This window comes from Temnothorax longispinosus, chromosome 1 (genome assembly GCF_030848805.1).
Source record: "Temnothorax longispinosus isolate EJ_2023e chromosome 1, Tlon_JGU_v1, whole genome shotgun sequence".
Lineage (NCBI taxonomy): Eukaryota > Metazoa > Arthropoda > Insecta > Hymenoptera > Formicidae > Temnothorax > Temnothorax longispinosus.
Genome location: NC_092358.1, coordinates 28,369,545 through 28,382,233, shown reverse-complemented (window position 1 = coordinate 28,382,233; position 12,689 = coordinate 28,369,545). Strand labels below are relative to the sequence as shown.

Below are 12,689 nucleotides of genomic sequence, written 5' to 3'. Positions count from 1 at the left end.
CTGATTCTACTAATATAATAAAAATGAAGTTTATTGTAAGCCACCAACACCACCAAAAGATATGTAAGAACGTATTACAAAAGCACGTATTAGAATCTCTTAATTTACACTGTAGAATGTTTTTTAATTATAAATCGATTAAATGTTTCTATCGATTTGGTCAGCACTTTGAACAGTATTTAATATACGAGTAGAATTTCTATTGCAAACATCTTATTAAGTATAAATTTTAGATCTAATATGGCTTAATATTTTTTTTATCCAGTGTTCATTGCTTTTTCCATTTTTATTAAAAAAAATATGAGATATTTTATTTAAAAAACTCAAAGGTATAATCTTCTCAATATATAAAAAATGCAGGAAAAGAAATTGCTGTAGTGTATATTCCTTTTCATACTATGAATTCTTCTTCATGCTTCATGCTATCGTGTAATTTTTGTTTATAATATTTGCCATACAACGAATAGATTGCGAGTCATTAAGTTAGGTGAATAATTCTATGTAGAAAATTCGCTGGACAGTGGACAGTCAACATATTAATAGTTTATCTGTATTTTTTATATTTAAATATTTCATGCTATTATAATTAACATAATATTATTATTTTTAAGCTTGTTTGCATAATGGGCATTTTATTACATTCGCAAAATTTATCTAATCTTGTTCGGAACAAATTGATTACGTTTTGTTAAATGTGAATTCTTTCCATGACATTATAAAGTTAATAATGAAATAACTTACATCACTAATGAAAAAGAATCGATAAGGATTAAAACAACGATAAATGTTCGAAACGTATAAACAATAAATAGAATGAGCAGATCTTAAATATTATTAGTAGAACAAACTAATAAGTGATGATAATAAAACTGTTTCTTAAAGCCAAGTAATAAGTACAAGGTGACACAGCAACATAAAAAGAAAATTTTACAAAGCACACCGAAAAGTTGATTTACGGGCAAGATTTCTCTGATTGCATTTATCATTCATCATTTATTAATAATATTAAATCATCATATATTTTTTTTATTTTTTGCATGTATAAATTTTTTTTAATTTAAAAAGTTATTGAATGGATCAAATATTATAAAAATGTTTGTGTTATTTTAAAAAGTTGAATATATTAATAAAACATAAGCTTATATATTACATTTTTTAAGCTTATCTTTAATATTGACTCTATCGTCGAAGCAAAAGAATGAAATTGATACGAATTCGCGATCCTTCATTCAATCTCTTTCTTCTCTTTACGTGCTGGAAAAGAAGAAATGGAACTGGTCTGGTAAAATGAAACTGGTCTGGTAAAATGGAACATCTTAGATATAGCTCACTTCCCTACTTTGGTGCTTAATGGATCGGGTTACGGTTACGTTGCGAGCTAAAAAGTTTTTAGGCTATCAAAAACGAAAAATCTGATTGCATGGAATGCTTGGACCTTCGTATAGACTCCTTTTGTATCCAAGCATGCTGTTATTGTCGCAATATTCAACGCTTTTATTATATATAAGATCACTGTAAGTAACTTGCGGAAAACACATCCTTCGTATAAAAAAAATCATTATAATTATAATTCGCCGAAGATTTTCGTTAAATTTATAGAGCATGAAACACATAGCGGGGACACGTTATTAAATTATAGACAAATTGCAGTAGTATCTTGAACGATTTACAATACTTTGTAGAATTGCATTTCAGCTGTACACATATGGAGAAGGATAGTGCTTTTAGAGTGACACTTGGCCGCGCCATATATATAGCTGTGGTCTCGTCGCGTTGTCGCGAAAAGACTAACACTGACGAGAAAATAGGTCACTTTACGTGATATTCGCGAAGAGAATCTTCAGTATTTTGTGAGAAGTAAATAAAAGTAAACGAAAAGTAAACGAAATAAATCAGCTGCAAATATATCTCTCCGTTAAAACTCTCCGCGCATTAGGGTGAAAAAAGAAATAAAAATCGCAGCAATGTGCAACACACACGTGATCGTTGGAAAGCGCATATTTACATACACTAATGTGTTTGACAAACGTACGACTATACTGAAAAGATAACCATTCCCTTTCGGTATTACAACATTTTATTATTATATTTTTATGAATGTATTCAAGAGGCAAAATATCCAATTTTGCTTTTATATGATTGACGTTATATTCTATAGCTATATTGAGATATCTATGTCAGGATTTAATTAATGCGCAACGCGCAAAACGTGCACGGATTTTTGATTTCAGAATTTTTACGACGGATAACGTCGAGCGTAACTATATAAACTTTGCGATGATTTCTATGGATATAAGTAAACGTAAACGTTGTGAAAATCCGCGGGAGCAACGAAACGAATATCGATTAGCTCCGCGTTAAAATGTACTCTCAACGTTATTCGCCGAAACGCCGCGCCGGGTGCGGTTCTAAATCCGATTTAATTCTCAATAAAAAGCGAAGATTCGATAACCGCTCAAGATCAAATGTAAATTTCGTCTGGATGTTACACGCATAAAAGTAGGTCGGATAGCGGTTAGCTATAATATCGAGTTTTACGAGATACTTTAGAAGCTTCTTCTAAAACCACGCATCACACATTCCTGTGAAAGAAAAATGTCGACAAAAATGTTTTCTCCAAGCGTATATTCTACAGTAACTTAACGAATACATCGTACCGTCTCTTCCAGACATCAAGAGCTACGCAAACACTAATTAATTCCTCCTCTTCCTCTGGTCCATGATCTATTAGCGTCGAGAATCTGCAGCTAAGCACTCGCTGTCCTCGAACGGATGCGGCGAATTGATACGCCGCGCATGAGATCGTTCGTGAGCGTTATCGATCCTTCATGGGCAACGCCGACAGCCGACACCGCGACACCGCGCCGTCGACCGTCGTGTCGTCGGTGTTGGTCGACGTTGGTCGGCGTCATCGTAGCGCGATGTATCAGTATCGGCGAAACAGGTACCGGAACTTTCGCCCGAGCACTATGACGATATTAACAAAGTTTCGCTGCTCAATTCACTTCACAGTACTTGATATCCAAAGATATCCGAGGTATTATATCAATCCGCGACTCGCATCATCTCTCGGATCGTTGTGCGCATCCGTGGATCGTGCAAATCTCGCGAACGAGCGAATCGTTCTGGCCTATCTACTCCCAGACAATTTCTTTCTTTCTTTCTCCGGACCAGTCATTTCGAACACAATATGCACAATCATTCTTTCTCGACTGTGCACAAACGTCGCCTGATTGCATGGCCCGAACCAGGACCGCTCCTTTCCGGGGGAAAAAAATATTTCGATACCAAACTTTTCCCTTTGACGTTTCGTAGAAACTTGTTTCCGTCAAAACTTGCCAAGTGCATCGCCAGCTGCTGCAACGAGATGAGAGAGGAGTTTCGCTGCGTTATAACTTAACTGAATCCATGGAGAGAGATTTATTGGACAAGGTAGGGAGGAAGAAAAGAAGAAGAATTTGGAGTAAAAATATAAGACAGAACATATATAAATGAAGCAAGAATATTGGACGGGATTTATTACCAGTAAGTTATCAAAATAAGAAGCAATCCCTTAATATTTTTATTACATTTTTCTATATAGATGGAATTTTCGATACACAATTAACTTTCAGTACTTATTAAAAAAATTCTTTCAATTTTTTTACATGTGTTTCTATTTTTGTAACATTAATGTACAAAGTATATTTTATTTGAATTTTTTTACAATTGTTCAAGACATTGATGGATATAAGGGGATATATTCTGTCATTAATTTATATATATATATATATATATATAGTTAATTCTTTTGTACATAATCTATAAACGAAATAAAATATATACAAAATTAATTATTTAAAATTCTAAAATATTTATATGCTTGACATTTAAAGAGTAATATGGTTTAACATGGTTTAATATCCAATACAAAAGAAACCAAAATCTTTTGTGATTTAATAATAGCTGCTTTACAAAAGATCATGTTACGACGGGATTGATGAACAGGAAGGATTTTACGACGGACACGCACTTAATTGCATTTGGTTTGTCATCTCCGTGTCCTTAGGGAGCTCGTAATATTAGTCTGGGGCTGTAGGGAATCTACTAACATTCATCACCTTCAGCCTCTGTCCTGATAATTTGTTACCGAGGGAAGCCGAAAGTCAAAACTAATGCGGTCAAAACTAATTTCTCAAAAGAGAAATAAAAGTACATTTAGACAACATCATATATTGATTTACGTGTATTTATTATGTGTAAGTTTTTACCATAATACGTATTATTTATATGATGAATTATAATTATCTTGATCTTATTATTATTATTATTACATTTTCTTGATAGGCATTGAAAATGTAATGCATTGAAAACCGGTTTATATCATTTATGTACATGCATTTACATTATATATTCAGAGATGTAATTAATATTACAGAATGCATATTACAATAATTAAATAAAAGATTTGCACTCATTATCAGTAATGTTGATGCTTCGTAATAGGTATAAAAAGCAATTTACATTTTTTTATATTTGAACACGGTTTCGTAAATAATTTCGTAAACACTTAAAATTCGCTTGTTTTTATTATTCTCTTATATTAACGATGATTTTTAAAATTAATGTCAGGCAAGAAACTAGAAGGAAAAAGATCTAAAGATAATATATTGTCCAAAATATGGATCAATTTTGCGAATTATGTAATAATTCTGAAGAAACTTTTGCTGAGTGAGATCGATGTTAAGGGATATTCTTATTTAGAAAATTATAGATTTAGAGATTTTTTTAGAAAAATGTTAAAAATATCTATAAAATATTTGCATTGAAATAGAATAAACGTAATGTCGTTTCATTTACTAATCCAAACGGAATTAATCCGTACTCTGCCGGAAAGAGAATCATATCCTCCATATTTCCCGTTAATATCCTCCCTTCCGTTAATTGTTAATCTCGTTAATTAAAATGACCGCACCGTCCGGAATGGTTAATGGGTCAAAGGTAGGACTAGGTATGCTGATTCGAGGTGCAAAATAGCATATGCCCGCACGTAGGCAGGCGGGCGCAGTCCCTAGCGAAACTGTTATCTTCCAACGAGATCGCATTTCAGGAAACAACGGCCGCTAATGGCGTTTCGTTATCTCCTTATTATCGTGAAACGCTTTTGGACCGCCGAGTATCGCATACTCTTTCGTTTTTTTTTTTTGTTTTTCTTTATTTTTCCCTTTTTTTCTTGCTTGTCCGATCGTAGGTCGCAGGTGCGGTGCGCCGGACAAGCATTGCGTTCCGCTTTTATTCGGGAATTAAACGTCGCGCATTCCTTTTTTAACGAGCGCTTTCCCATTCTAATTTCGCGAATAAATCTCGTCGTGTCGCGCCACAGAGAGCTCCGCGTTAAAGGCCACGGCGTGTATGCTGGGTGTGCGCATTCATCTGTATATACCTATCTGTATATGTATACGGATGAACTAGACGATATATATATATATATATATATATATATATATATATATATATATATATATATATATGTATATATATTTTTTTAAAGCTTGGGTGGAGCATCTAGTTGGGGGGAAGATAAATGTGAAGTAATGACGGCGCCTGTCGGAAGGGAAGATGCAAGAAAGGGGTGATGGACGAATTAAGGGCAGACATCGATACCTTACGCTCGGCGAACATCCGGCGGGTTTGTAGGCGAGTCTTCCGACTCGCGCGATCGATCGACCCTCATCACAAAATAATGAGCAACCACACGAGCTCGCAAATAATCGCTATGCGCTATGCGCGTAATTTCCTCTCGTTCCCTTTCTTTCCCTTCTTTCTCTTTCCGAATAAACATATCGCATGTAACGCAGCTTTTCAATCAAATTCGAATTATTCAGTTTTGCACGTTTCTCTCTTGCACTTTTCTCTGCAATGCTTGTTAAAGACCCTAACCCATTTGATAAGATTGATTTGATAAGATCTGCTACGTGTAAAACTTTTCACTAATACTTTAAAAAGTGTTTTAATTTAAACAATTGTATAACTAATACCCAAAAATAAAAGTACATGTATTGTTTGATAAAATAATATCACAATTTTATCATCACAGTTCCAGAATATCCTGCCTATTTTTTATATCGCACTGTTCGATTATTGGTTTAGTTCAATTTTGAAAAATTAATCCGCAATTTTACGAAAAAAAAAAAAAAAAACATTGTTACGTACCTATACATAAAACTGCACTTTGGTGTTATCGATAATTTCTGCTATAGAAATGAACATTCTCACCAAAACGGGGTCATATTTCTAATGTTATAATCCCATCCCATATGTTATAATCTTATCTGCCCATAAGAGAACAAACGAAAGTATTTAACGTGCGTGAATTTCATTGCCGCTAATGATCAATTAGCAGGAAATGAAACATAAATTGTTTCCAGGAAATATCGTGTTCTATTTGGACAACAGCTACTATTTCAAAGAATATTCAGGAGATGTTACATCTGTTTTAATTCGTCGCCAGTCATAATTATCTAAATTTTTTTTAGTAAGATCTGCATTGCGCCAGTTAATCCGCAAATTGGATACGTTGCACCGTGGAACAATTGCGGCGATATTTTTAATGGTTTTCAGAATGTTGGAATGGAAAGGGATAGAGAGAAAGAGGGGAGGGGTGGAAAAGGGAGGAAGAGAGAGTAGAGAGAGCCGCAAGTCTAAGCGTGGCTGGCGAAAGAGAAATAATTGCCAGAATAACCGGTAGACTTTACAGGATCAAATTGCTTGCACGTGACGACGCGCGTCACGTAATTTGGATATATTCGAGAGAAAATTGATTTCCCTCGAAGGCGATATGTCCAGAACTGTTACTATTGTGATATATAGCTCCGGAGTTCGGGTATGCCTGGCGGAATTTCGAATTACGGCGATTCGCTCTAATATACTCTAATATTCCGTTGTTGTCGGAACAAGTTGCGCGCCGCATTATTCACTCACGTTGTATCGCGATGCATTTGTTACGTGAAACGCTATTTCGCTTTGCGCCATTTGCGGCGAATTACGGCGTAATACTCGAGGAAAGACTCGCATCGTTTCGGACTCTCTTGCGTGCGACCATGCCATTTCTCGCGGTCGCGTCTTCGTAATGTACTTTTCCCCACAACTCTCTTTACAACGAATGGAGTTTAATCGCCGCTCCATACTTGCCGACACGGTCGTTTGTGGGTGTAATTCTGCTCTTGTATATAGTACATAATATTCCGATTGACAAAGTAACATGTTATTCCTCGCAATCTACAATGCATTGTATAATTGAAGCGCACAATAAGTATAACATATGGTTTCGATGTCTCTTCTATCTATTTTTCCAATTCTTTTACCTTTATAAATCATATCACGTATTATTATTTGAATCGACTACCACGTCAATCTATTTGTGAAAATTTATAAAGATCAGAGATCGCGCGCGCTTCGGGCAAACAGAAAGGTAATTACGCACAGAGATTAGCTCGCAGTTACTTGCATACACTCCGGATATTTACATCGTACCTCATCAGCTAATTAAGCCTGGAAAAGAGCGCGAAGAGAGCATTAAAACGCCAGAAGGTGGCTACGCGAGTCAAAGTTCATTTTTCCCAAAGATATAAGTTTAACCAGGCGGCGCGGCGCGGGCGTTTCATAGGAGTGCAGAGTGGACTGAAGTTCAATTTGCATTTTGTTTTATTTGAACTATTAAATCGTGGTTGCGCAAAGAGGAATAATCCTACCTCTCTATCCGCTTAATGGGTGGACCGCCAAGCTCTTGATTCTTCATGCGACGCCGCCGGCACAGTTTTTACAAACTACTCTGCATCGGGAAATTTTAAATTAGCTTGTTGTTCGTCGGGATAGACGGAAGTTTGAACGAGCTTCGACAAGAAGCGGACGTAACTTTGTGGATGATTACACAATCAGCGTCAGGATATATATTTCTCCTTTCGTTTCCACCTCTCTTTTTAACCATTGACAAATATGTTCGATACGTCAAAACGATATAAATCACATGTAAATTCTTTTTCTTTTAAGGCACATGGTTTGTGGCACATACATTTTTTTACTTGTTTGCATAGCGTATGGAGCGATAAAATTGCATTGAAGTATAAAGCGTATCGTTAATCAAAGTGAAAAAAATTGAGGTACTTTTAATTAATTCCAATATCAAAAATGTCATAGAGAATGACTGGTCGTGCGAAATTCCATTAATAATAATTATTAGGGATGCCGCTAAGGTTTGGTAATTAAAAAATCGATAAATGCCGATGTTTATTTTTCAACGATGTTTTTATTTCTCAACATCCCTTACGTTATACATCTCATTTGATATTCCAACACTTTCTATTGCAGTGATGGCGCACAAATACTGCGAGCTGAACGGTACGTGGTTCCGACATCCCGAATCTAATCAAATATGGAGCAATTACACGACTTGTGTAAATCTACAGGATCTGAGCGTGAGTTATTTCTTAATGTATTTGCCTCTATTCGCGTATACAATAAATTGACTATCAAAGATATCTCTAGCTTTACCACGTCAAAGAGACGGAATATCGAAGAACATTGCCGTATAAAAGGGATCGCGACCTTTAAAGATATTTGAAAAATTCGATGGTTAAAATCATCGGACGACGCGAAGGAGAGGGTGGAGGGGGGGGGGAAGAGCTTAATCCCTCTGGGAAATAACATACAAATTCTCACACGCGAGTCCCAGTTTTACATCCTCTCAGTCTCGTGCGGGACATCGCCATTCTGACATATGGGTTCGATTCCGCGTTATTCTGCCTGAAGGCTCACGATCAGCCGACTCGTATATTCGCCGGAGAGCTAATATCGTTTGAGCGAACGGGACGCGCGCGTTTGTTGAAATATTTGAAAGACACGCACGCTGCATCCGACAAGGAGAGTATTACTTATTTTGCATCGCAACGTTACATAGAGGAACAATTTCAGCGATCACGCGACTTCGCAATCTGCCTTGCAACTTGCAACGGACGATACGGCGGGGTCTGCTATACATTATTCGTTTGAGCATCGTCGATATTTCGGTCATTTCGGATAATAACGCTACGGCGAAAACAAAAGAGTAAAAAAAAAAAACGTTTCTCGCGATTTATTTTCGAAGAATTGATTTCTCGTCGCTGCAACTGTGACGGCTCGGTGAAACAGATTTATGATGCGCGCACCGGAAATTTCAGCAAAAAGAGAACGCGAGACATAGAAATGAAACGAGCGTGAAATTGTCCTGAATTTCTCAGTTTCTGTCAATACGCAAATCTCTTTAAATGTTATCCTTTTAACGGCCAATATCTCTCCAAATATTTCTGATGTATCGAAACCGTTAAAGCGGCAAAGCGATTTATCCGTCGAGACAAATGGATTTTAATCTTAAGCGACCTTCGTGCCGCTAGTTACGCCCTTTATAAATTTTTCGACGCCCGCGCGGCGCCGCTCTTACAGGATTAACGTTGGAAAGCAACGTGCCTTTGACGCGTGAGGCAGTACGATAATACGATGAAGCGTTTCCCGTTTCCCGCTTGCGAGGAGTCGCTTTTACGTAACGCCATCCGTGTCAACCCTTCTCATGTATTTGACGAGCCGCGCTCTATTCATTAGGACCAGCTTCATTTCGGTACCGATACACATAGCGTGATCATCCTTTAGAACGTGGCCCGTCATAGCCGCTTCTCGTGTTCGTCGAAGCCGCTTCTATCTCTCTCTCCCTCTCTCTTAGTGTATCCATCACGTCGTCGTGAAGGCATTCACTTCTAACGCGCGTTGACGTCAATGTCGATACTCGTGCCTTTTTCATCGCGACGCTGCTAAAATTGCGAACATAATGCCATGCTCGCCACGTTTCGAGTTCTTAAAGCAAGGTTTTGTTACCGTAAGATGAAACGAAGACAAATTCGAAGCACCGAGTGAAGAATTTTAAACTTTGCGAAAGGATGTGGAAAGCTTGAAAAGAGCGAGAAACGTTTTGATGATTTTAACAACACTACTAGCACAAATAAGGGACTGCAAAATTAATTTTTTAATTAAATTAATAGCTGATAAATTTAGAGAAAAACAACTGAGAAAGCAACGTAAGAAAAACTAAATATTGTGCGACTTGGTCCTTCCTAAAAAAAAAAAAAAATGACCGCCTGCATAATTCTTCAATTTTATGCAGTTTCTAATTTTAGAGATCAAACTTTCCAAGCTATCAACCACATAACAACATAACAAGTATTTCGCATTCCAATTTTCTATCCTACTGTACGTCAAATAATTAACATGAAAATTAATTCAATATTAGATATATACCGAACCGAGTTCTTCGGATAATTACAATTTAGACGCGATTGCTCACACGAGTTTACTCAATTATAAAATTATTTGTACAATGTGAGGGATTTGATGCGAAGGACACGAAATGGTGAAAATTACTTCGTGGTACCCTATTTTATGAACGACGATAAGACGCGCACTTATCTTTCGGGTCCAGAGAACGAGGCCAGACGGCTTAGCGGAAAAGCTCGAAAGGATATATGTATTTTTGCATGTAGCGTTGCCATTCTTGTCCAGCGAGGTAATCTGCCTGAGTGATTTCTATCAGAGTAATCTTCCTGTTTACTTAATCCTTCTAATCTCGGCAGTTATTCTGTGGAACACGAAATTGCGAACGGATTCATTAGACTCCGCTAATGATACGCCGTCGTAATCGAATTACCTTTGTGCGCGCACGCACCCTTTATTTATCTCTTTTCTCTCTCTCTCTCTCTCTCTCTCTCTCTATCTTTTTTTTTGTTTTGCAAATTACACAGTGATACATTTGCTTCTCGCGGAGATGGCGGTCTGTTCCCGAGTTTTTAATTTACACGTGTCTGACGTGAGCTGAATTCTCGTCGCGTACGCGCCGCGCCGTTGCATGTTCAAATGAAACCGATTCTTTGCGCTTGTAGTGCTGCGACGGTATGACAAAAGCCTTTGTATTCACTTCTATACACGATGAACGTTTACACATCGTCATCGATTCGCGTTTCTAACATCTGCAACATCTGGACTCTAAAGATAAATATTATCGTAAAACTAGGAAACGGCTTATGGAAATAAACGCACTTAAAATGCATTGGACGGTAATTGTATACTGAACCAATCCCGTCCTCCGAAAGCATGTAAATTGATTGAAATTCTCATCGTCAGTATAAACTTGCTCGCTTTTGTTTGGCAATTATTTTAAAAGGAAATCATTTGCAACTTGCAACGCATTTATTATCTAAAAGCGCTGTTTATAAAATTGCACAAAATGCGCTACAATCGACAATGTAGCATGATCAGAAATATGTGTCAAGTTACTTATTTATTTTAATGCAGTTTGGCCGTTACGCGACCTATTAAGTGCCAGGAAAAATAACTTCACAGAAAGTCCAAGTTCGAATAAAGTTCCGGAAAAATTTCTGTGACAGACGTTTATTACACTTTTAGCAAGGAGTAAGAAGAACTGAAAAGAAGAAGAACGAAAGAGTTGCACAACTTGGTTATATAAAACTTGCAATGAAATGTCATGTGACGGTCATGTATGATGTTTGCACTATAACTACTCTGTGCATGATTATTCTTTGCATGATTATTCTTTGCGCATGATTATTGTTTGCATGATTATTCTTTGCATAATTATTCTTCGACATTATTATTCACAAGATTACGTTTTGATGACAATTATTTAACTTGCAATTAAAATGCCATAGTTAAAATTTATGTGACGTTTGTTACACTTTTAACAATAAGAAGATAGAACTATAAGAACGAAAGGGTTGTACTTGGTTATATAAAATTTGCAATAAAATGTTATGTAATACTTGTATGATATTTCATTGAGTTTGCAGTTGGACCAATATAGGTCCTGATAAGTCCTCGTTTGCATTGACTTGTGTCTAAATAATAAACAAGATTTCCCTGTTTATTCGTAGTTCTGAAATTTATTTCTTGAAAATCTCTGTATTTTCTCTTATATTCCGCGCGCGGAAAGCAACTGCTCCGAAGCTTTCTCTTAAATTTCCAGTTCTAATTATTAGAGAGGGAGAGAGATAATCATAGAGATTAACTAATGGAAGCCAGGGACAAGAGATAGAAGCATTTCCATTACTTTTAGTTTGAAGATTACTTCTTTGACTCTTTGTATGACCCATTCTAGATTCATTATTTGTTTCAAGTGTTTGAAGTTAATAATATTATTTAGTTAAAAAGTTCTTTTACTTTATAAAAATACCATTTTTCTTTTTTTATATATTATTTAAAAGTATATCTGGAGAATATGTCTTTCAAATTTCATTGAGAAATTGGTGAAGTTACAAGATATTGAATAGTGACGTATAATTTAAAAAATGGGCTTGCCACTGTATACACAGTTAAAATATGAGTAAAAACATAAACTTCTGAAAAGATTATTTATTATTCCACAAAAAATTCCTAAAATCATGTTGTCCCACAACTACCATGATTTCAGGGTAAATTTTAAGGGAAAATTCTCTCCGTGTAATAATTGAAAATATGCAATATAAAGTGTAAATATTTATATCGTTTTGATTTATTATTTTATATAGATTTGCAGCTCTCGATTGTCGAAATTGATGGTATCGCGCGATATTGTCACGTTTCGCGCGAATTCATTGCGTTCGCAGCGGGAACTTCGCACCAAAATCCAATACGAT

The 12,689-nt window shown here is 36.2% G+C and overlaps 1 protein-coding gene across 7 annotated transcripts in view; it reads left to right on the top strand.

Annotated features, from left to right (window-relative positions):
- Positions 1-12,689, top strand: part of Dh31-r (Diuretic hormone 31 Receptor) — a 91,438-nt gene that overhangs the window by 64,689 nt on the left and 14,060 nt on the right. For all 7 annotated transcript variants that reach the window (XM_071795763.1, XM_071795741.1, XM_071795770.1 and 4 more), the window contains one exon: positions 8,347-8,453. In XM_071795763.1, coding sequence (XP_071651864.1) covers positions 8,347-8,453 — 107 coding nt within the window. The remainder of the gene's footprint in view (positions 1-8,346; positions 8,454-12,689) is intronic.